This window comes from Erpetoichthys calabaricus, chromosome 7 (assembly GCF_900747795.2).
Source record: "Erpetoichthys calabaricus chromosome 7, fErpCal1.3, whole genome shotgun sequence".
NCBI classification, from domain to species: Eukaryota; Metazoa; Chordata; class Cladistia; order Polypteriformes; family Polypteridae; genus Erpetoichthys; species Erpetoichthys calabaricus.
In genome coordinates this window covers 46,954,353-46,980,938 of record NC_041400.2, presented here as the reverse complement: position 1 = coordinate 46,980,938, position 26,586 = coordinate 46,954,353, and the positions used below count along the sequence as shown (strand labels likewise).

At 39.0% G+C, this 26,586-nt stretch overlaps 1 protein-coding gene across 1 annotated transcript in view; it reads right to left on the bottom strand.

Annotated features, from left to right (window-relative positions):
• Positions 1-26,586, bottom strand: part of LOC114654317 (sushi, von Willebrand factor type A, EGF and pentraxin domain-containing protein 1) — a 328,570-nt gene that overhangs the window by 71,002 nt on the left and 230,982 nt on the right. The window contains 5 exon segments of the mRNA XM_028804783.2: positions 2,473-3,145; positions 4,661-4,828; positions 11,260-11,451; positions 19,300-19,384; positions 20,958-21,134. Coding sequence (XP_028660616.2) covers positions 2,473-3,145; positions 4,661-4,828; positions 11,260-11,451; positions 19,300-19,384; positions 20,958-21,134 — 1,295 coding nt within the window.

The window sequence follows — 26,586 nt, the reverse complement described above, 5'->3', positions numbered from 1 at the left end:
ACCAGGGGGGGTCCCCCTCTTTAAGAAGGGGGATCGGAGGGTGTGTTCCAACTACAGAGGGATCACACTCCTCAGCCTCCCTGGAAAAGTCTATTCAGGGGTCCTGGAGAGGAGGGTCCGTCGGATAGTCGAGCCTCGGATTCAGGAGGAACAGTGTGGTTTTCGTCCTGGTCGCGGAACAGTGGACCAGCTCTATACCCTTAGCAGGGTCCTGGAGGGTGCATGGGAGTTTGCCCAACCAGTCTACATGTGTTTTGTGGACTTGGAAAAGGCATTCGACCGTGTCCCTCGGGGAATCCTGTGGGGGGTACTCCGAGAGTATGGGGTACCGGCCCCCTTGATAAGGGCTGTTCGGTCCCTGTACGATCGTTGCCAGAGCCTGGTCCGCATTGCCAGCAGTAAGTCGAACCCGTTTCCAGTGAGAGTTGGACTCCGCCAGGGCTGCCCTTTGTCACCGATTCTGTTCATACCTTTTATGGACAGAATTTCTAGGCACAGCCAGGGCGTTGAGGGGGTCCAGTTTGGTGGGCTCAGGATTGGGTCACTGCTTTTTGCAGATGATGTTGTCCTGTTTGCTTCATCAGGCCGTGATCTTCAGCTCTCTCTGGATCGGTTCGCAGCCGAGTGTGAAGCGGCTGGGATGAGAATCAGCACCTCCAAATCCGAGACCATGGTCCTCAGCCGGAAAAGGGTGGAGTGCCCTCTCAGGGTTGGTAGCGAGATCCTACCCCAAGTGGAGGAGTTCAAGTATCTCGGGGTCTTGTTCACGAGTGAGGGAAGAATGGAGCGTGAGATCGACAGGCGGATCGGTGCGGCATCCGCAGTAATGCGGGCGCTGCATCGATCTGTCGTGGTGAAAAAGGAGCTGAGCCGCAAGGCGAAGCTCTCAATTTACCAGTCGATCTATGTTCCTACCCTCACCTATGGTCATGAGCTATGGGTAGTGACCGAAAGAACGAGATCGCGAATACAAGCAGCTGAAATGAGTTTCCTCCGCAGGGTGTCTGGGCTTTCCCTTAAAGATAGGGTGAGAAGCTCAGTCATCCGGGAGGGGCTCAGAGTAGAGCCGCTGCTCCTCCGCATCGAGAGGAGTCAGATGAGGTGGCTCGGGCATCTGATCAGGATGCCTCCTGGACGCCTCCCTGGTGAGGTGTTCCGGGCACGTCTAACCAGGAGGAGGCCCCGGGGAAGACCCAGGACATGCTGGAGGGACTATGTCTCCCGGCTGGCCTGGGAACGCCTCGGGATTCTCCCGGAAGAGCTAGAAGAAGTGGCCGGGGATAGGGAAGTCTGGGCATCTCTGCTCAAGCTGCTGCCCCCGCGACCCGACCTCGGATAAGCAGGAGACAATGGATGGATGGATGAAGATAAAATGGAGGATTGGGAGATTATAAACAAAGAATACAGTTTAGTACACAGAGAAAATGTTACAATTACTATAAAGAACTTTATAAAACTAGGAAAAAGTAAATTAGTTTTAAAGGTTTGGTATACACAATGTGTTTAACAACATGAACACTAAGATTTACATTAGCAAAATAACATAAGATAGAAAATGTGCACAAAGTGTAACATTATGGTGCAATTGGGAAAGATAACCGTATTCAAAATTAGAGCATTTTTAATTTATGATTATTCTTTTCATCAAGGAGACAAACTGCATATAAATATATATATATCATGAAATAATTTCTATCAAAGTTAACTTGAAATAGTAAATTATTCAGTAATTGCAGTTGCACATAATGTTTTTCTGTTTTAAGTGTGATGATCATTTTAAGTGTGTGCTCAGTTTGAGGCATTCCAATGAAAGCTGAACTTTCCTGAAAAATCTCATTGAAAAATACGTGCACCAGTCAGCCCAGTGAGAGCTAATTTGTTTCAAATGGTCTTAAAGATAGGCATGGCAATGACAATACTTGCTTTGTACTTTAGGCAAATACTTTTAAAATAATGAAAAGTAGTGGGCTGTGCCCCCTGCTCGTTTCGCTCACCCACCCCCTATCCCCCCTGGGCACTCTGAGCGTCAGCCACTTCACGTCTCTGCCGTTCATGTTGTGAAGTGGGGAAGTGGGGCACACTAAGGAGATGTGGTCGGATCAGCTGCTGTCTTGCTGCTGTCGAGCTGTGTGTTCTGCTTGTCGCACTGTGCGTCGATCATTTAAAAGCCTGTGCAGCAGCTGTCCTTTTGTCTCACTGCCTTGTCTTGCAGGATGTTAAAGTGTCTCCGAGAAAAGCATGCATCGTCTTCCTCCAAGCCTTCCAAGATTTTTTTATAATAGAGAGATAAGTGTATAAACAGATTTTTCATTTCACATTTTAATGTGAAAATGTATTATTAATTCTAAAAATACACAGTCATAAATGATCAAACTACCTTACCTTCTGATCAAGTATACAAAAACTGAACTTTTGTGTATTTACTACACTAGATCACTACATAATAGAGCATATAGTGAATTTATCACGTACTTCTATGTATCCATTTTCGAGTTTAGGTGGGTCCCCGCATGACACTGGTAGACAAGTTGGCAGGCTTCCACTCCATTCGCCGGTGGCCTCACATGTCCTTTTCTTCTCTCCTTTTATGTAATAGCCCTTGTTGCAGCCATATGCAATGACTGACCCAAAACTGTAGTTGTTTCCATTTATATATCCCTGCTCAATATTAGGAGGTTCTGTGCAACGCACTGGGAAACACTGAATGTCGAGTGGGGAAGGCATCCACTGTCCACCTCTTAAACACTTCAGGGTAGAAGAGCCATTCATGACAAAGCCCTCCTTGCACTTGTAGTTGACCACAGACTCACTAGAATATTTGGCTTTGTTGACTGATTCCAAGATGGCATGAGGCAAATCTGCAGGTCTTACACAAAAATCTGCAATACAACGAGGTATTTCCTTGCCTTCAGGTGGAGACCATTGACCTTGGGCGTTGCATATTAACTGAGAATTATCAGCTAGGCTGTATCCATCACTACAGTAGTAATAAGCCGTATCTCCATAAAGTCTGTTTCCAGGTTCTGGAAGAGCATTGTCAATATGTGGAGGATTGTCACATGGGACAGGCACACACTGTATTGAACTCTGGCTCCATTCACCACTGGGGAGGCACTCTTTACTTTCTTGACCAAGTAGAGTATGCCTAAAAATAATTTAGAAATTAAAACATGTAATGTTGATAAGGGCACCATTTGTGACAGAACAGTTAAATATAAGTAAAGCTGGTCTTTTTAGTAAAAATAAGGATTTAATGTTTCAAAATGAAAAACCAAAACAAGAACTGTATGTACTTTTCTTAAGAAAAATTTATCAAAATCAAAAATTAATAATGAGATAGCTATTGGCTGGTATCCCATCTTCATTTGCTTACTACCTTGTTTGTAAGGCTGCCAAGATAATCACCCCTTCATGGCCCTGTATGGAAGTGAATGATTGGATGGATGGCCATATAATAATTTGTGCAAAACGTTTGAATGATTAATTTTCAAAACATACTCCTTATCCAACTTAATAATAGGACAAGTGTCTGTGTGTGTGTGTCTGTGTGTTCTTCTGGTTGCTATGTCTCTGTTATATGCCATCTGGCATGGAATTCGTAAAAGCAGTGGTAATGTTTGTGATGCGCCACTTGTTGGAATGAAAAATGCAAAGCATTTTAGTACTACATGCATTACAAAATACATTCCAATATAGGTTGCACTGCAAATGTTAATGCTCAATGTGTCCAACAGAGAGTAACCGCCGGACAGACAGAAATCAGCTTATCTATCTTAATAAAAGGTACCTATGTGTCTGTCCATTTGCTAGGGCTAGGAAGAAAATTTTAAATGTAGAAGAAAGGTCAAAATATCAACAATGATAATAAAAATACCAAATAAGGGTTTAAAAATAAAAAATTGTCTTATCAAACTATTCTGTTGTGTGACATTATGTGCCTGCAACAGCAGCATGGTAGCAATTTTCTTCCACACCCCTTGGGCCATGAGAATCAGGTTTATAGCTGTAATGTAAATGACTGAGGATGACTGTGTAATGGATGAGTGAAAATAATGATAAAACATCATGCACATTGGGAAACCAATGCAGTAGCAACAATCGCTGCCTTTTCCCAGCAAAACATTTCAACTATAAGAGTGGTCATTTCGATGACCATGCCAAAATGGGTGGCTCTGTCCAAAGAGGAAAAGAATGCAGCAAGGGAAAGGGATCGGGTGCATATTATTACACCAGGCCAAATGGACAACCCATGTAACAAATAACAAACATAAGGTCTTCGTTGTTTAGATTTCAACTTGTCTTAGACAGGTAGTACAGCGAGTTAAGAATGAAACTACCTACAGCTTAAAAGAAAGAATTAAATATTTTAAGCTAACAATGAACTCCTAGCACAGGCTAATTTCTTGAAATTGTAGGACTACATCCTACATTTCAGTTGCTGTAGTAAAATGGGTTAAAAAAGGAACCAAACATATAAGGTAAACTAGCAATTAACTGTGCAAACATTGAATATTAGTATAAGAAGAAAATGAAGCAATAAATGAAGGCAATAAACTTAAAAGGCAACATACTGCCAGTTCTGAATGAATCATAGGAGTGTGTTTTACAGAATAGCAATTCAAATAAATGAATGGTGGAAAGAAACAGACAAGACACTTACCCTTCATTACAGACGTAGGTTATATTACTTCCCACAGTGAACTTGTTTCCAATAATAGAGGCATTGGCAAGCGTTGGTGGCTTTCCACAAGACACCACTTTACACACAGGGACGGTGTCATTCCAATTCTCCATGGATTCACATATTAGTGATGAAGGACCCTGCAATCTTAGAACATTTTAATTAGCAATACTGCTAGTTAGCTTACAGCCACACCAGTGTGAACGCACCCGATCCCATCTTATCTCATCTTGTCTGCATGGGTTTCCTCCGGGTGTTCCGGTTTCCTCCACAGTCCAAAGACATGCAGGTTAAGTGCATTGGCGATCCTAAATTGTCCCTAGTGTGTGCTTGGTGTGTGTGTGTGTGTGCGTGCGTGCCCTGCGGTGGGCTGGCACCCTGCCTGGGGTTTGTTTCCTGCCTTGCGCCCTGTGTTGTCTGGGATTGGCTCCAGCAGACCCCCGTGACCCTGTAGTTAGGATTTAGCGGGTTGGATGATGGATGGATGGACACTGCTAGTTAAGACACATAGCATATGAAAATTTTAAAACTTTTCTCTTTACATGATTTCTTTTATATATGTGTGATATACTACTTTATCTTAATACAAAGTAAAAAAAAATCCATGAAGCAATCCATTAAGTGTTTACACCTGCTTTTATTGTTGAAGAACTATGGGAATGAAAAATTACAATTGCATATTGGAATATGTCATTTTAAATGGTTTTGAATAATAACATTCCATCCGTCCGCCCCATTTAGCATACAAAACATATCTATTTTTGAATACTCTTCCATTAAATAACTCGCATATTGATTTATTCTCATGGAAACGTTTAAACCTTTTTTTAAATCATTAAACAAAGTTTATTCTCCATCGACCACAGGAACATTAAGACTAAAACAAACATTAATGAGAAATGCTTCATCAATGTCTTCCTAATGATTTCTGTTAACAGAGTCCCTATCCCATAATAGAAATGGGCTGAACAACAATAACTCATGAATTATTGTCTGCGTTTTATGTTAGTCCCTTGTAAGTTACTCATTTCACAGTGTATTAATTTGTATATTATTAACATATATTAAACACAGAAATAAGTGCTTCATAATCTCCGTCTAAAAACTAGCATGATAACCTCATTGTTACAAGTAAAATAAAGCCACAAATTTTCGTTCATGTGTTGTTGGAAATGTGTCGACTACATACAACAACAACATTTATTTACAGTATATAGCACATTTTCATAGAAACACTGTAGCTCAAAGTGCTTTACATGACGAAGAAAGAGAAAAAAAGATAAAATAAATAATTAAAATTAGGGAACACTAATTAATATAGAATAAAAGTAAGGTCCGATGGCCAGGGAGGACTGAAAAAACAAAAAAAAACTCCAGATGGCTTCAGAAGAATCAGAGTTGTGTTCAAAGTGCGACTATTTCTTACACTATAGCAATAATATGTTAATAATTTATACAACTTTCTATAGTCAATATGTTCCTGTAATTTCAATGTCAAATAAATTTAAACTATTAAAAGTACTTTTTTAAGTAACGATAGATAGATAGATAGATAGATAGATAGATAGATAGATAGATAGATAGATAGATAGATAGATAGATAGATAGATAGATAGATAGATAGATAGATAGATTACAGAAGCTCATCAAATAAATAAACAGATAAATAAATATACACACACATGAACGAACGCACACATGCAAACACTATGGTCTGAACACAAAACAGAATGACAAAAAAAGGAAGAAAATAAAAAGGAAAAAAGACAGTCACAGTCACAATAAGGCATCATGCAGGCATATTGCTGTCGGTATAAAGGAGTCTCAGTAGCGTTTCTTGACACACTTCTGCTGAATAATTTGTTGACATTTGTTGTTAGTGTGTCATTGGGAGGATGTGCAGAATTGTTCATAATGGCACTCTGTTTTGTTTTAACTCTCTCTTTTTCTACTAACTCTAAGGGGTAGAGAGTGGATCCCATAACCAAGCATGCCTTTTAAATTATCTTGTTGATTCGGTGGGCCTCTCTTGAAGTGATTTTACCAGCCCAGCATAACACAACATAGAAAATCGCACTGGCCATCACAGAGTTGTAGAAGATGTGAAAGATGTCACTTCTCGCATTAAAGGAACGCAGTCTACTCGGCTCCCTCTTAAATAGTTCCACTGTGTTTTGAGATCAGTCCAACCCATCACTGATATGGACTCCCAAGCACTTACAGGAATAGACGACCTTTATACCTACTACCTGAATAGTGACTGGGCAAAGCAGCACTTTAGTGTGGTGAAATTCAATAACCAGTTCCTTGGTTTTGCTGATGTAAAGATGCAAATGATTCTCTCTGTACCCAGAAACAAAACTCTCCAAATGATTCCTATACTGCTTCTCATCAATACACTCTCCTGCTTATCAATACACCCCGTAAGTCCAGGATCATCTCAGAATTTCTGCAAATGAGATGATCTGCTGTTATATTTATAGTCAGAGGGTGTACAGAGTGAAAAGAAAATGAGACAGGACTGTTCTTTGTGGTTCTCCAGTGTTGCCCACAATTATATCAGAGACACAGTCGTTGAACCTCATAAACTGCGTTGTGCTGGATTCATGAATTTTTCAAATCTCTGTTGGGTAAATTATTTTATAAACAAACAAAAGGTAAAATAACAAGATTTAAATTTTGTTTAATACATGTATTTATCCAGTTTCTGACACTTCAGTTGACTGTTATCCTGGCAGAACTCTGAGCATAGCAGAAATCAAACCTGGATGAGGTGCCATCCCATCAGGCACATTCATACAAGAATCCCTACTGACTCACTCATTCTGTAACTGATATATTTAAAAATTAGTACTATAATTTGTAACAAAAATCAAAAAGAAAATTGAAACAATATTTAAACAATAGTGAGCATTGTCAAACACATTTTTTATCATCATAAAATATACAGTGCATCCGGAAAGTATTCACAGTGCATCACTTTTTCCACATTTTGTTGTGTTACAGCCTTATTCCAAAATGGATTAAATTCATTTTTTCCTCAGAATTCTACACACAACACCCCATAATGACAATGTGAAAAACGTTTACTTGAGATTTTTGCAAATTTATTAAAAAAAAGAAAATTGAGAAAGCACATGTACATAAGTATTCACAGCCTTTGCCATGAAGTTCAAAATTGAGCTCAGGTGCATCCTGTTTCCCCTGATCATCCTTGAGATGTTTCTGCAGCTTAACTGGAGTCCACCTGTGGTAAATTCAGTTGGTTGGACATGATTTGGAAAGGCACACACCTGTCTATATAAGGTCCCACAGTTGACAGTTTATGTCAGAGCACAAACCAAGCATGAAGTCAAAGGAACTGTCTGTAGACCTCCGAGACAGGATTGTCTCGAGACACAAACCTGGGGAAGGTTACAGAAAAATTTCTGCTGCTTTGAAGGTCCCAATGAGCACAATGGCCTCCATCATCCGTAAGTGGAAGAAGTTCGAAACCACCAGGACTCTTCCTAGAGCTGGCCGGCCATCTAAACTGAGCGATTCGGGGAGAAGGGCCTTAGTCAGGTAGGTGACTAAGAACCCGATGGCCACTCTGTCAGAGCTCCAGAGGTCCCCTGTGGAGAGAGGAGAACCTTCCAGAAGAACAACCATCTCTGCAGCAATCCACCAATCAGGCCTGTATGGTAGAGTGGCCAGACGGAAGCCACTCCTTAGTAAAAGGCACATGGCAGCCCGCCTGGAGTTTGCCAAAAGGCACCTGAAGGACTCTCAGACCATGAGAAAGAAAATTCTCTGGTCTGATGAGACAAAGATTGAACTCTTTGGTGTGAATGCCAGGCGTCACGTTTGGGGGAAACCAGGCACCGCTCATCACCAGGCCAATACCATCCCTACAGTGAAGCATGGTGGTGGCAGCATCATGCTGTGGGGATGTTTTTCAGCGGCAGGGACTGGGAGACTAGTCAGGATAAAGGGAAAGATGACTGCAGCAATAGTACAGAGACATCCTGGATGAAAACCTGCTCCAGAGCGCTCTTGACCTCAGACTGGGGCGACGGTTCATCTTTCAGCAGGACAACAACCCTAAGCACACAGCCAAGATATCAAAGGAGTGGCTTCAGGACAACTCTGTGAATGTCCTTGAGTGGCCCAGCCAGAGCCCAGACTTGAATCCGATTGAACATCTCTGGAGAGATCTTAAAATGGCTGTGCACTGACACTTCCCATCCAACTTGATGGAGCTTGAGAGGTGCTACAAAGAGGACTGGGCGAAACTGGCCAAGGATAGGTGTGCCAAGCTTGTGGCATCATATTCAAAAAGACTTGAGGCTGTAATTGCTGCTAAAGGTGCATCAACAAAGTATTGAGCAAAGGCTGTGAATACTTATGTACATGTGATTTCTCAGTTTTTTCATTTTTAATAAATTTGCAAAAACCTCAAGTAAACTTTTTTCACGTCATTATGGGGTGTTGTGTGTAGAATTCAGAGGAAAAAAATGAATTTAATCCATTTTGGAATAAGGCTGTAACATAACAAAATGTGGAAAAAGTGATGCGCTGTGAATACTTTCTGGATGCACTGTATGCTCTAGATACTGTATATACTTCCATCCATCCATTATCCAACCTGCTACATCCTAACTACAGGGTCACAGGGGTCTGCTGGAGCCAATCCAGGACAGGGTGCAAGGCAGGAAACAAACACTGGGCAGGGTGCCAGCCCACCACAGGGCGCACACACACCAAGCACACACTAGGGACAATTTAGAATCACCAATGCACCTAACCTGCATGTCTTTGGACTGTGGGAGGAAACCAGAGTACCCAAAGGAAACCCACGCAGACACGGGGAGAACATGCAAACTCACGCAGGGAGGACCCGGGAAACGAACCCGGGTCTCCTAACTGCGAGGCAGCAGCGCTACCCACTGCACCACTGTGCCGCCCTACTGTATATACTTTCAAAATTTTAATATAGGTTTAAAAAAACAAAAAATGAATATATTTTTTAAATACAGCCATACAGCGCAATGCATGTCTGATGATATTTCATATAATCTGTGTCATTTTAACATTTACAAGAAGAGAGCATTCATGAAGAACATCTACTGTTGGTGACGCATAAATTATACTGTGTGTTTTAAAAATCCATATATTTAAACTTTTATTAAAAAGTAGTTAGATTTAGTTTTGGTGGTCTGCATCTGCAAAATGGAATACTGATAAGGACACTCACAGACGCAATAGACATGTGAGGTGTAATGTGAGGATTCATGAGGATGTGGAAGCTCAGTGAAAAAGAAGGATTTCATTAAATGGACTCTGAGGCAACTGTACAAGTCTAGTGCATGAGGAAAGCAGGACTGTCTGAATACTATTAAAGTTTACTGGTGGAGGAAAGGTCCAAGGTCCTTTCTGTTGTAAAATCTGTCCATCTTCCAAACTCACATAGCCTGAGTGGGGTCATGGGGAATCTGGACTTTATTCCAGCAAGCACTGGGTGCAAGGCATCACCAGACAAGGGACCTGTCCATAGCAAGGTGAATTATAATTGTTAAATATTATTTTTTTGGACATTATTAATTTTTACTGTATGTTTTTAATGTCATTGCAATGCCATTTTGTGTTTTGTTTTCTTTCAGGTGCCACCATTTTCTGACTTCATTTTCATGGTCGGAGCCATACTTGCTGTTGACAATGATGCCCAATGTCAGGCATGTGATCTCCATGAGTCATCACATTGGCATCATTCAAAAAGGCAAAATACTGTAGTACTTGACCGATTTCAATACAAGCAAGTTTATTGTGATTAGGGGAAGCATTGATAGTAATTGTTAGGACCTCCTGCTCTTCTTGTTTCAATTTTGGAATTAATTTTGGTATTTACTTGTTTATTTTTTTACCTCTTTATCTTTTTGATTTTTGACCACAAACATTTTCTAACTATGCTTGAATTACCCGTCCTGGGTATGACATTAAACTGCATCCAGCCCTGCAGGTACGCCCTCCAAACTGCAGGGAAAAACCTGGGGGTTGGTGGCAGAATTGTCACTCCAGTCACCATAAAACCTCACACTGGTTCCATTCTACCTGAACTAGTGTGGTGCTGTGGTGTCACCCGTTGCATGGCTGCATTCATGCCCTAATCTGGGATCCTGAGTTGGTTTGTCATGTGGTGGGTGCAGCAATGCGCTGTATCAGCTCATGCTCCTAACCTCTCTCTCTTTCTATTGAATAGATCCTATAAAGGCTCTCCATTTTCAGGACTTGATACCATCTTTTTCGTTCTTTGAACCTGACTGTTTTTCTGATTCTACCCCTTTTTGTATTTCAATGTTGGATGTGGCACCTGAGGCTCTGAACTCCTAACTGACAGAAAGAGGCTGATAATATCTCCTTATTGGTAAAGGGTGCTGTGTGTAGGCATGTAATTTGTTTTAAAAACCAGTAGAGTTCAATCACCGTCCTTTATAAAGTGCACCTTAAATCTGGTCAGTTAGGCACCTTCCGAAAATGTTACAAGACATATTTAATTAGAATAACAGCACATACAAAAATGACTAGTTAGCTTATCTTACCTGTATCCGTTGTTGCACGTGTATGTTACGGTCGACAGGTATGTCCTTCCATTTAATGTGTGATTTCCATTCTCAATATTCTGCGGCTCAGGGCACATTACTGGCTTGCATTGTTGAAACAGTTCACTCCAGCTGCCATTCGCTAGACATATAATTTCAGCTTGTCCCATGAGTACAAATCCTGTGTTACAACTTTAACATTTAAGAAAAGAATATTATATTGGGCAAGAGGCAAGTTTAATTAAAAAGCCAGCCAGTCAAGAAAAAATAGATGATAGCAAATAAATGATCTGCTCCTGCTTGTATCTTACTGCAATCGATAAAAGTACACGAAGCAAGTTCATCAATTCAATTAAAAAGCCAGACAGTCAAGAAAAATATATGTAAGCAAATAAAGAATTTGCTACTAATTGTATCTTACGTAATCACTAAAAGTATAGGAAGCAACCTCATCATTTCAATTAAAATGCCAGGCAGTCAAGAAAAACTGATGTAAGCAAATTGACAATTTGCTGCTAATTGTATCTTGTAACCGATAAAAGCCTGCATTCATTTATATGAAATCAAATGCTATTTGACATTGTATAAAATTATAATACAATACCCAGCAGTATAACAGGATGCTTGCCAGTAAGGTGGTATCTTAAGCCCAAATCAACAGTAGAAGAATACAATCACAAAGTTTTAAAAGAACATCATCTCCAATACTAATAGTATGAGTCCCAGAAATTGAGTCACTTGTAGATTATTATTATAGATTATTTATTTATTTTTATCATGTGTTTTTATTTTTTTTTTATTTCTTTCCATATGATATGTTATACAGGAACACATAATAAGAACAAGAAAAGAATAGTATTTGTTATATTTATGTTCCTGTTTATGTTCTTGTATACAAAAGGGAAGTGACATCATTGTTGGGTGATGGTGCCATAAAAACACCTTTTCCAACCAAGAAGTGCTTGAAATTAGCTGTAAAACTACATCAGTGCTGTTTAGAAATACTATGATTTGATATTCCACTTGCTGACTTTTGATTTCTGATTTTGACATTGCAATGCTCAATGTAATTCAAGGTGCTGCTTCAGTTCCTAATTGCTTCTACTGATATTCCTCCTCTATTTAATGAAATTCCCAGTTTTAACTTTTAGAAAACCAAAAATCAAACCCTGGATTAAATATGTAGACATGGTGGAAGTTTGTAGGCTGGTTCTTAATGTATTCAAAATTCTGAATATTAATCAGATAATTAATATAGAAGGAAATAGGGCTTTTTGGAATTTCACTTTTGTTTGAAAAACGTTGAAAAGGCCTACTGCCATATTCCATAGTATTCATTCCTGCTAATATAACAAGTAAGAATTCCTGAAGGAGTTTAAAACAGTATTTGAATTACTTGTGGTGGACAGCCAGCATCCTTACCCAGACAGGATGCCTTTTTAATGGAACAGCCAGGGGAAAAAAAAAATGCTCAGGGCATTATCTCTCCCGGATCGCTAGATGGCAGCCCCCCTGGGTTGCAGCACCATCATGGATTCAAATAGGGCTTCATGGGAATTGGAATTCTGTGACTCAGCCCTGTTGGGTCCAGTGGACACTGCCAGAGGGTGCTGCAAGGATCATCAGGCCCCTGAGTCACCTGAAAGTGCTTCTGGACAACGTTAATGGACTACCAGAAGTGGCCTCAGGTGCAGCATAAAAGGTGCTGCCTCACTTCATTCGAGGAGTCAGTAGGGAGAAGATGAAACTTGCTAGAGGAGGAATGGAGACGAAGGGAAAGACAGGAAGAAAAAAGACAAAGCGCTGTGTGTTTTTATTTATGTGCTGTGTACTGTGCATTGCTGTGCATTCCCAAACTGCTGGGAAAGAGTTTCTCATGAATAAAAGCATGTGTGAGTTGTTGAACTGATGCTTGTGACTGTCTGTGTCGGGTTTGAGGGAGGCCAGAATTAAACTCAGAGTCACAAATAATACTGTATGTTTAAAGCAAAGAATAGGCATGTGAAAGAATTTAGAACTCTTGCAGCTGATTCCAGCAGCACCATCAGAATAAACAGAACACAATAAATTAGAAAAGAAAACTGTATTTGTCATTATACTTGCGTACAAAAAATTTGGTATGATGTTTCTGGACTACAGTCCTTTACAGCAAGGTGGGCAATGTTGGTCCTGGAGGGTTTAGGTTTAGGTTAGGTTTAGGTTTATTTGTCATATATAGGTTAACACAGGGTCAACATACAATGAAATGTGTACGACGAGAAAAACAAGTCGCTCAGCCTAGATCCAATAAAGCTTAAAAAAAAATTACAAGTTAAAAATAGACAAGTCATATAAAATAAAATGTGTATGTTTTAAAAGAAGTTATAGAGCAATATGAGTTGAATGAGCAGCAAGTACAAATGACAGTTATTGCACAGATAATGTTTTATAAGTGCAGATGCATATTCCATAAAGTGCAGATGCATGTTCCAGTCAGTATTCAGAGTGTGTGCAGGTACAGTTTGTGTGTGAGTAGTGCAATGTAGATGTAGTGCAATGTAGATGTAATGTAAGTGTGTGTAAGTGTTCAGGTGTTGCTGTTGAGGAGTCGAATGGCCTGGTGGTAAAAGCTGTTCTTAAGTCTTGTAGTCCGAGCAGCCAGACTCCTGTATCGTCTGCCGGACGGTAACAAGGAGAACAGCTGGCGTGCTGGATGGCTGTGGTCCTTTATGGTGCTGCTTGTCTTACGCAAGCACCGATGGAGGTAAATGTCTTCAATGGCAGGAAGACTCTTGCCCGTGATGTGCTCTGCTGCCTTCACCACTCTCTGTAGTGATTTCCGGCTGCTGGCAGAGCAGCTCCCATACCAGACGGTAATGCAGCCCGTTAGCAGACTCTCGACCACACTCCTGTAAAAGTTTGAGGTGATGTTGGCATTCATGCCAAACTTCCTCAGCCTCCTCAGGAAGTAGAGCCGCTGGCGAGCTTTCTTGACCACAGTGTCTATGTGAAGGGTCCACGAGAGATCCTTGGTGATGTTTACTCCGAGGAACTTGAAGCTGTTGACCCTTTCAACTTCTATGCCACTGATGTAGATGGCCTGGTGTTCTCTGCCTTGTTGTTTTCGATAGTCCGCAATCATCTCCTTGGTTTTGCTGACGTTAAGAGACAAGTTGTTATCTAGGCACCAATTACTCAATGCCAGCACCTCCTCTCTGTAGGCCGTCTCATCATTGTCAGTGATAAGGCCTATGATGGTTGTGTCGTCTGCAAACTTGATGATGGTGTTTGTGCCGTGTTTTGCAACACAGTCATGGGTGAACAAGGAATACAAGAGGGGGCTAAGCACACAGCCCTGCGGCGCTCCTGTGTTTAAAATGAGTGATGAGGATGTGTGTTTGCCGACTCTCACCACCTGGGACCTGTTTGTGAGGAAAGAGAAAATCCATCTGCAGATGGTCGTCCCCAACCCAAGGTCGTCAAGCTTCAAGACGAGTTTTGAGGGGATGATGGTGTTGAATGCCGAGCTGTAATCTATGAACAGCATTCTTACATATGTATTTCCTCTTTCCAGGTGGGTGAGGGCAATGTTTATTGTTAGCGCAACGGCATCCTCTGTCGATCTGTTTGCTCTGTAAGCAAATTGGAGAGGATCCAGCGTGTCAGGGAGGGAGGAGCAGATGTAACCTTTGACTAGTTGCTCAAAGCACTTCATAATGACCGATGTCAGTGCAACCGGGCGATAGTCATTCAGACAGGAGACCACCGGTTTCTTTGGGACAGGAATGATGGTGGATGCCTTGAAGGAAGTGGGGACCACTGACTGCCTCAGGGAGAGATTGAAAATTTGGGCTGCAGTGGCTGCAGGATTTTGCCCAACCCAGTTTCTTAATCAGGTGTCAATTATTGCTGATGAGGCACATATTACTCAAAGGACATTGTGATGCTTCTTTTCTGTTCTGTTCTCAACTTTAATGCAAATAGAAAGATACATTCCTGGCTTATGATGAACTTGTGTTGTCAGAATTTAAATAACTGCAGTACCTTAGTAATTGGCTAACTATTCAGAAACATACTTTATATATGCACTTGAGAGTTTTGTCTTCATACTACTCTGGGCCATTTTAACGTAACGGCACAATGGGCAAAGGCTGGGGACCCCAGGAGCATAGGGGTCCACGATGTTTCTGATGCCTATGTTTGTTTCTGTTTTGCTATCAAAACAGGGGGTCCCAGCATGCTATTTTGCCCAAGGGCCTATGATGCTGTTAAGATGGCCCTGACAGCCAGCCTGCATTTTTGCACAACATAGGCATCACAGCCATACCGGTTTGTGGTGTAGGGATGGTATTAATTTTAATTTTGTCTGTCAAGTGCAAGGAAGATACAAATAGTCTTCTGGAAACAATCATAGAGCTGAGCATACACTGTTAGTAGCTAATTTCATTTTCATCTGATGCAGTGCAGTTTACAGAAGTAGAGTCATTAACCAGATGCAGCAGTCCTTCTCATCTTTTAATGGCAGGCATAGATCAAAAGGTGCTCCACAGCCAGACTGGTTGCGGTAAAAGCTTGTAAACAAAGCATTCCGAGCACGTGATCTGCTTTCTTTTCAGTTATTATGCCAACTATTATTCAAGGGACAGAATTTAAGAATCACTTCAGAATAAATAATGTTGGGGTTTAGCAGTTGATTGAATTTTTTCAGCAGTTCCAGCTTTGTATGACTAAGTGTTGTTGCTGAACATTATGGACAGTAGGCTATTTTAAAAAAATATTGTTATTTCCACAGTAACATCACTGAATAAAAATTCAGTTAACAACTAGAGATCTGAACTTCAAAAATCATGCAACATTTTTTAAAGAATTGAAATACTGAAGAGATATTTCTCAAAAGATCAGATTTATTTAAGTGATACATGAATAGATATATATGATGTAGCAGAACACAACTGCCACTTAATCACAATTAATTACTGGATCAGTAATGCCAAGAATTGACTTTATTTAAACTGATTGGTTAATCAGGTGTAAAGTAGATGAACTTTGTACTAGAAGGTCCACTTTGTCCCTTGTGTTTCTGGCAAGTCTTACCATGCATGGCGGCTGTTGCAGATGATGAAGTCATTATTGACTGTATCGACGTTAGGACGTTTTGTTTGAATATGTCTTTGTTCAAATGTTGATAGTGTCTAGTAGATATTTTTGATTTAGAATCACAGCCGTGGAGAAACAGGATATTGAAAACAGTATGTGAAATGAATAAAATATTTCAAAATGTATTTAATTAAATACAAAATTGCTGTTTAAAAATGTATTTGCTTTATCTGCTTCAGTCCATTGTAATTAGACACTATTTAGCTGTATGCTCAGATATTTTTATACATCATGACAATCCAAATTACTATAACTATATACACTGTTGTTCATTTTTTCCATCCACCTATCTATCCCTCCTCAAAGTTACTTACTGAGTTTAAAGTGAACTACATATTGTAATTTGTCTGTGTTCTCCATTGGTTCCTGTTAAAAGGTTAACCCTGAAATTTAAGGCATTTAGGCAGGTTTTGTTTGGGGAAAACAAGACCCTTGGCAATATGTCTTTTAGACTTCTCTATTTTATTAAAATGTAGATGAAGCAGGTAAAAAAAAAACATGGGATTAGTGTGTATATAAAAAGCAAGAAAAGGAAAATGCAGTGGACACCACACTAGGAACGGCTAAATTGCTTGACATTGGATATTTTGAGACTATTAATAAAGTATCTATCTATCTATCTATCTATCTATCTATCTATCTATCTATCTATCTATCTATCTATCTATCTATCTATCTATCTATCTATCTATCTATCTATCTATCTATCTATCTATCTATCTATCTATCTATCTATCTATCTATCTATCTATCTATCTATCTATCTATCTATCTATCTATCTATCTACTGTATTGGAAGATGTTGGAGATGGTTGGGAAGAGGATGTGTTCCCTGGACAGAAAGAACTGGTGAGCTGTAAAAGTTTTCTGTCTTAGGTATTGCACTTACTGCTTAAGAAGATCCCGTGCTGGCATAGTTGCCTTTTAGTGAAAATAGTTATAAGAACAGAGAACTGAATTGGCTTGTTTACTTGAAAGAAAACAGGGGTGTATTCAATGTTTTTTATGTATGTGTATACTGTATGTACCCTGTATGTGCTATTTTTAAAATACCACTAAAAATGGATCTGAATTATTGTTTGGGCTTGAATATATTTAAGCATTAGAACCACATGTGTCCTACAATTTCATCCCAGCAATATAGTAAAAGCTCAGGAAAACTGTATAGTAGCAGGGACTCCTTTTATCTAAGGAGCTGTCTGCTACAAGTTACAGGGTAGTGAGGGCCAGGAAGCAGGAAGTAAACCTGGATGAAGCATGTTCATTTAGGATTATTAATTGTCAATTTTAAAAAAGTCATCAATATGCGTTTTATTTAAAAATATTGCTGAAGTAATCACTGGTGCCAAATATGTTGTTCATATCTCTTTTTTAATATGTATCAACATGTACTTTGTCTTCTTCTACACTTTTATCTTTTACCTTTATTATGATGTTGAGAGCAAACGTATTCAAGGTATTAGGAAAGTAGCTAAAACATACAGTTTAAACACGGCCCCTGTGAATTTGCCCTTCAAATATTGTAATAAGGTAAGCAGCATATACTGTAACTCAGTATTACATCATTCTTTTTAATTATTTTTGCATCGAATTGAATCACTCTTTTGTATAAGTTGTTTATCCTACATGCATTAATGCAGTTTATGTATATTCACATAATTATTACTGTAATAATCTTTACACCTCCCTGTAATTCTCAGAAGAAATGCTACATTTAATCATTTACAGTACATGTTGGTGAAATATTAACTTATTTGTGTGATAGTATGCCTAGGAATTGGTAAAGAATGTTTTACTAAAACACAAAGAAACTTACTACTAAACCATTTATAAATAATGGCTGCCATTGTTGTGAGATGCAGGCCCATAAAACTCAGAAAGGTGTCAATTTCAAAAATTAATCATTAAAGCTCTAAGTAGGCCTCAAAGCATGACGCAGGCCTGGCTCTGAAACTAAAGCAAACTTATAATTTGTTTAATCAAAAAGGCCAAGCTTAAAATCTCCAAAAGGTAGAGGAAAACCAAAAAACCCCTGGCCCACAAAACAAAACCATTTCTAATAATAATATAATAACGCTTATTCAAAATGGAAAATATACATCCAAAGAAAAAGTATTCAAAATGTTGCCTCCAAGAAGCAACTTAAGCAATAATCAATGCCCAAAATGAAATCCAAACTAAAGGCATGAGCCAGAAGTCCAAAAAACAGAGATCAAAAATGAAAACAATATTCAACAAGAACAATTGGAATCTAAGTTAGAGCCGTACAACAAGAGAAATAGCTAATGCCTCATGTTGGGGCATCTCAGGCCTTAAAGTAGTGGCCTGCAGCCACAGCTGTAGAATTAGGAGGCCCCGCACCCTTTGGCTCAGCATATAAAACACAATAACAACACAATAAACTAAATTAACATTCCTAACAAATATAAAAGAATTTAAAAATGTAAAAAAAAACGTAATTAAAAGCAGCAGATGTGAGAAAAGAACTTACCCAAAACATTTACATTGAAAATATATAATAAGATAATGAACAAAAAATAATAAAATAAACAAAGAAAAGAAAACAGAGACCAGGGATGCAGGCCTGGTTGAGCCATGATAGTTGCATTTTACACCAGTGTTATGATGACCAATTACACAATTTTTTATTCAAAACTTATTTTCTCATTTTAATGCAAACCCCTGATTTCCTTTACATTACTTATTTGGCTGTGAAGTTGATCATCAGAGGATTTTTGAAAAGCCACAATTATCAAACACCAAATGACTGAGGCACAACTCCATCTCAGTTTCTACTTATCTACTTATTCATTTGGACAAGCTTTATAAGATGAATTGTTTCATTCACCTTTGTGTTTATGTTTCTCTGTGCAAAAATAAAACAGCATAATTTAAATTATTTACCTAAAAATGACTTTATTTCCATAAGTATAGTCAGATCCTTTCATTATAGCATTCTCTGGGATAGTGGGCTTGCCACAATTTACAACTGAAAATTAGAAAATTAATAAAAAAAATATAGTTTAGATAATAAACCTGAGAATAAGGTATATTCACCCATACGAGAAATATTAACACATGCATGGAATAAAGACATTGTCACCAAAATATAAGCAACTGAATGAATGAAATGTCAGATCTGCATCATTAAACACTATGTGATCTCATCTTCAGACCCTCAGGCATGTTCAGTTTTCCCATCAAGATCATATACAATGTGTCAGCTTCATTTGGCAAACAACTTTGTGCAGAATTGGTAACACCTCTAGCAAGTTCCAGTGCTGGATCAGTGGCAAAGAAGTAGCTGGGCTATTGTGTGTCTGAAAATATTAAGGATTGCTTTATACTAATTGCAATGTATCCTGCAATATGCATCCTTCTTTAACTAGCCTATCCATACATCCATCCATTATCCAACCTGCTATATCCTAACTACACCTAGGTTATATTATATTATAACATACCAAATCTTCTAGGTGTAATTGTATATATTACTTGGTGGCACAGTGTTGAGTCTGCACCCTTACTGCTTACACTGTTTGAATTTTGATCCAGTCATTGTCAGAGTCCACATATCTCCTAACATCTGCTTAAGTTTGTCTTGATATACATTGCTTTTCCTTCTACATCCCTAACCTGTAGATGTTAGATTATTTAGTGTTTCTAAATTGGCACTACATGCATAAATCTGAGGGTATACAGTACACAACCCTACACTATATAAAGGTTGGGAGCATGTGTTGATTACATCACACCACACAATGAACCATGTGGTCTCAGCACCACACTGGAACAGTGTGAAGCTATTTCATAAGGAAATATGGGCAGAAGGATATGCATTAATGTTCATACATCAGACAGGCAGGCAGGCAGTGAAGAGAAGTACCCGGGACATTCAAAATTAAAGTAAAAGGCTTTCAGTTCCATCTTAATTTTTGAACTGCCTTGTGAACAAGTCATTTAAACTGCCTTTGGCTTTGCTGACACTCCATGATAGGGTGAGAAGCTCAGAAATTTTGGGAGAGCCTCAGAGTAGAGTCGCTGCTTCTTCGGATTGAGAAAAGCCAGTTGAGCTTTATTGGGCATATTTGAAGAATGGCACCCCTACCAGTTCTCCTTTGTGCTGCTCCAGGTATGTCCCACTGGATCTTGACCCTGTGGCAGAACTAGGACACAATGGAGGGATTACAGTATATCTATCAGCTTCTCTAGGAAGTGCTGGGATCTGTAGATAGGTATAGGAAAGTCTGGGCTGACCAGCTTGGACCCTCACCAGTAGAAGCAGTTTCAGAAAATGAGATGAGATGTGTTTTACAGTTTAAAATGTATCCTGATTGTGTAATTCTACTTGTGCTAAGGCATTTTCCAAATAAACAGCATGATACTCCTATATGTTATCACACACATGTGCTTGGGAGAGAACTTATCTAAATATACTTGATACACACACATATCACACACATAATTTGATTTGATCACATATCTGAAATGAAATTCAGACATACGTATACAGTATGTGATACTCACAGGAACTGCTGTTACATCTAGCATAAATGACATACCTTGGCAGTGTGGGGCATGTTCACTCCATATTCCAAATTCCAAGCATGTTATGTGAGTGGCGCCTATTAAATGATATCCCTCCTTACAAGAGAAGTAAACTTTTTGACCAGCTGTAAAATCGGTGCCATTCACAAGGCCAAATTCCAGGGATCCAGGATTTGGACATTTAACAGGCTCTAAGAAAAACAAAAACAATTTGGACACAAGCCTTTTAGGGTAAGTTCTCTTAAATTGTGCAATTGTTAGTTTGCATATTTAAACACTTGAAATGGAAGCCAGAAGCAGTGCTAAACATTATAGGAGGAAGGAAAGAAGGTGAAATTAATATTTATATTTTTTATAAGAAATGCTACAGTTACAATAGCAACAGTACAATATTATTGAGTAATATACACATAAAAAATAAGGCTGCACTGAAATACCTTCAGAACAGTACACTGGTGAAAATGGAAATTAAAATTGATGTCCAATTTAAATCATATTTGGCATGGTTTGCCGGATCTCACCATCTTGAGCATGTCACATTACATGAATTATCACAAGGGATGACAAACTACCAGACTCGATGCTGCTGTCTTTTCAGGTCAGTTTTTACATTTCCAAAATTTTACGAGCTCACTGCATTCTGACAGACAATAATGTGCTGCCTGACAGCACTGATACCTGTAAAGGATTTTCCAGGTATGAAGAGATCAGCAGAACTTGACCCTTTTATTTTTTTCCAGTTCTGTCATGGTATACAAAACGTGAGACATCAGACATATGGACCTCTGTTCTAGTTGCGTGTTTCAAAACATCTGTGTTCTTCCATTTTTTAGACTGCATTATATGCATTATATTACTGGATGAGCGTTCACTTATTTTTCAGCTGTTGCGCACATATAAGCCTATCCCTATGACTTAAGACAAAAATAAAATGGTTTAGTTTTTGTCGGGCTGAGCCGCAGATTTTTCTGATTGAGTTGCTAGGAATGTCTGCCAGTCACATTAGCATACTATGCTATGATCAGCCCCTACTGGCTAACATCATTATATGACAGTGGTGGTATTTCGACAATACTGAAAGAAATGCCTCCCTCACAGATACCAATGATCTGACCCCCCTCAGAACCCAACAGCTGCTCAAGGCCATGCTGTTGTTCTCTTCCCAGACATGACTATTTGAGAAAATAGGTTTACTTGACCCAACTTCAACTAGGATAAATCAATAGCATCCTCTAATCTACACCATGACTTGACCTTCCCTACAAATGTTATGCATACCAAATTTGGTAAGCCTTGGGTAACACCTTCATGTTCTGGTAATTTCTATTTTGACAAGTGTGTTTTAGAAAACAGAAGACATCATCTCTTACATGAGCTTTGTTACTGTTCTTTACTGTGTATTAGTGAATAAAGCAGAGGTCTATATATTAGATCTACCACATTTTTTTATATTGTCATGGATTGACCAGATACCATGTGATTGTCAACAACACAAGATACGTAGCATATGATTGACAGCAGATCATCCAACAGTATAGACAGCACTTTAATATATATGGGTATATTTTAAATGTATTCGTTTGTTAATGGGGTTACAGGCTAAAAGAGGATTAGAGGATAATATTGATTTATGCTTATGAAAAAAAATCTTTTGTTAAAATTGGGTCAAGTAAAAGGAAAATGCACCCTTTATTAATGATAACTTCTGCAGACAAACCCTTTGACTAGCCCCTACGAGGACTACTTAAAATGAAACACAGGAGGGAGTGCAGACTCCAACAATAACTCTTATGCACCTGTCTATTCATTCATCAATGAAAAGGACAATGCATTTCAAAAAGACCTACCTTTTAAACTCCTATTTCTATTCTGCTCCGTTTTTAAATAATTAAAGCCATTATCCTGTTTTATAAGGCAATTTAATGAAGAAGACAGAGAAGGGACAGACAAAAGCAACAAGATCAAGAGACAGAGGGAGCAACTATTATGGAGGTGATTATTTTGGTACCTAGTGTGGTTATAAGTAACCCATACTTACAGTATCTCTGTGTTGGAGAAGAATGAATGGTTTCATTGGTTTCTTTTTTTCCTTACTTGTGAACCAGGCAGGTGGGTTGGTTTTCTGAATGCTTTTAAATCCACATCACAATAATCACAATAACCACACCCAATGGAATTATGTCTAATATTGCAGGTAGATCTGCACTGGAGAAAGTGCTGTGCCAAACGCTACTCATTAGGATGTACTGGAAGTATCTGTGGCTCACCCAAAGCTCATTTTCTAGGCAAAGAACAAAACTTGCTAATGTGCTACACTACAAAACGAGTGATTCTTATGGGTATTTAAAGGAAATGTCTTTTGCCGTTGCTGGCAACTAAAATTTTAACAGTGTAGACTTTCAAACATGCCATGTCTTAGACATAAAGCTCCCCTTATTAGATTCTTGAGGATCAACAGCATATTGATGATAAAAGGCCTACACTGTATAAGCTAAGATATTCCAAACCTGGAAACTTGTAACAAGGTGGCTCCAACATTAGCCCATCCCAGTGGAAAAGAATCCCAAAGGCGGTAGTCATTAAAAGGTTTTTGCAGGTTTCTCTCATCTTCCATCTACAGCCTGGTCCAACAGTAGTACTGTATTTTGCTATGGTGGAAAAAATAGGCCAGGCTTGCATCTCAGTAGTTGTGACCAGGGTAAGAAAGGCCAGGGGCAGTAAATGCTCTCTGGAGATAAGAAAGTTGGACCCACGAACTTCTGAAGTACTGGAGCTCCGGGGCAACATGTGGAAAAACAGGGAAGTTGCTTTACCAGAATTAGCATCTATAATGTTAGGTCAACATGGAACCCAGCCACAGGGAATGCACAATCCAGTTTGTTTCTTCATGCTGGTCCCAAGCCCAGATAAATGGGGAGGGTTACATCAGGAAGGGCATCCGGTGTAACATTTTGCCAGATTAATTAATATGCAGATAACAATACGAATTTCCCTACTGGTTCGGTCAAGGCCCGGGTTAACGATGGCCACCACCAGTACTGTTAGCCAACAGGGTTCTGGTGAAAATTGGGCTACTGTTGGCCGAAGAAGGAGAAGAAGAGGTGGGAGACATGTCCGGAGGCAGGTGGAGAGGAGGAAAGTAAAGAGAGTGGAACTGAGGGTAGGAACTTTAGGAAAAGAGGAAGGCCTAAGAGAAGGTTTATGGATGTGGTGAGAGAGGACATGCAGGTGATGGATGTAACAGAGCAAGATGCAGAGGACAGGAAGATATGGAACAAGATGATCCACTGTGGCAACTCCTAATGGGAGCAGCCGAAAGAAGAAGAATGTTAGGTCAACATGGGGTGATGGGAGAACTTAAGTATCTGAGGCTTAAGGAAACATACACACCCACATAAATATGAGACTAAATGTCCTGACGAGCATTCTGCCAAGTATTGCTTGATAATTCAGATTGAAACTACCATTGTCATGACCCAGATGTTAGAACATCTTCATTAGACTGACGAATCAAAGTATAAATCATAACATCACTTGTGTCTATGGGGATGCCTGTGCAACACTGAATACGTTCTGCTTTGAAAGGAACTGATGCTACTCTTATGGGGGATGGTATACCTGCAAAATCACACGCTGAAATATTTGGCTGTAACTGGCTAAAAAAATTAACAGTAAGTTAAGCAGATCCATGTTTCTGATACTGAAGTGTACTTCATCCAATACCCAGTGGGTTCCACAACAAACAGAGGTCTCTAGTTTTGGAGGAAAGAAAACATCACCCTTGGATGCTACCTAAACTGCTGTTTAAAACAGAATAGTGGAATGATGACATGCTTTGACTTGATGACTTCAAAATTCCAGGAATCTGGTTTCAAGTTCACAAAGCTCTGACTTTAGTGTAGAAAACCTTAGCTATATCAAGTAATATGTTAAGCTAAAAATGCAGCTGCTTGTGCCCCGAGGGCATCAGAGAGTGTTGCTTCAGCTGGAGTATGGGGAGCCATTTCAAAGTTCATTAAACAGAGGACAAACTATTTTTAAGTTATCTTAAAATGAGGAACCAAGTAAGAAATAAAAATATATTCTGACTTTTGTGTTGAATGTCAAATTAACAAACATTCCAAGGTGCCAACAAGCATTTCCTCTGACAAATGATCTACACAAGGACCAGTTGATGAGCATAGTGGGTCCTTTTGATAAATTACTATGTAGCTATAAATATATACTAGTTATAGTAGATGATGCCGCCCAAAATAAGAAAACAGTACTGCTCCTGACAGCAAATACCAAAGCTAGAATATGTGATAGATATGTCTGGATATATACAGAACTCTGGGCCTGCACTCAATGAGGAGTGCTGAACAAAAATATACTGAATTGAATTGACAGACGAGATCTTTTAGGTAAGTAGAGCTTTAAACTTATCAGGGAATACTATCATGTCCAAAATTTATAATCAAGCTGCTAAAGTGCTGAAAATAAAAGTAAATACCTCTCTATATCATAATTAGATCAAATGAAAAGTTAGCCAGACATTAAAATTCATATTACATAAATTGGTAGAGGTGTGCCAGGTTCTCCCTTACGCCAACATTAATGTCAATGTCCATGTCAATTTATTTATATAGCACATTTAAAACAACATAGTAATGCTGTGGCCAAAGTGCTTTACAATAATAGAATAAAAGAAAAACAAAACAAATTAACATAAAACATAAATAGAAATAAAACATATGAACATAAAATAAAATACATAATAATTAGAAGTAATGTTATATACATAAAAAATAGAAGTAATGTTATATAATCACAAAGAGGAAACCATTAGTATTACTGAAGGTCATGGAATGCAAGTGAATAGAAATGAGTCTTTAGTCTTGTTTTAAACAGTTCAATTGTAGACGACTCCTTCATATGATGAGGTAAAGCGTTCCACAGGCGAGGTGCAGCAGCTGCAAAAGCCCTGTCCCCCTTGGTTTTGTACTTGGTATGAGGGGTAACAAGAGACAACTGACCAGGAGCAAGCCCATGTAAAGATTTAAAAGCTAGCAGCAAGATTTTAAAATCAATTCGAAAACTGACAGGCAGCCAGTGTAAAGAAGCTAAATTAGGAGAAACAGAGTCATACTTTCTTGCCCCAACCAGAAAGCGAGCGGCAGCATTTTGAACCAAGTGTAACCTGTGTATCAGGGATTTGTTAATCCCAGAATACAGCGAGTTACAGTAATCGAGGTGAGAAAAAATAAACACATGAGTAGCTATCTGAAGATCCCTAGAAGATAAAAAAGGCTTTATCTTACCTAATAGACGAAGTTGGAAAAGGCAACTCTTGACTACAGAATTAACTTGTTTCTCAAAAGAGAGGTTACTATCAAATGTAACACCAAGATTGCGGACTTGAGGTTTGGAAAAGACAGAGAAAGAGTCGAGAAGTCCAAGACCAATTTGGACTTTAGCTGATGGACCCAAATCAACCCTTCAATTCTTCCTTCTGATTTTCAGTTATAGCCTTCATTGACATAATTTAGATAAAATTACAGCAAGTAGTAGATAGGCCCAGTAAATGCCTGATAATGCTGGTCAAGTAGTGTGACATCTCCAGCAAATCAGTCATAGTGGACTTGTGGTTTGATTTCATTTTAA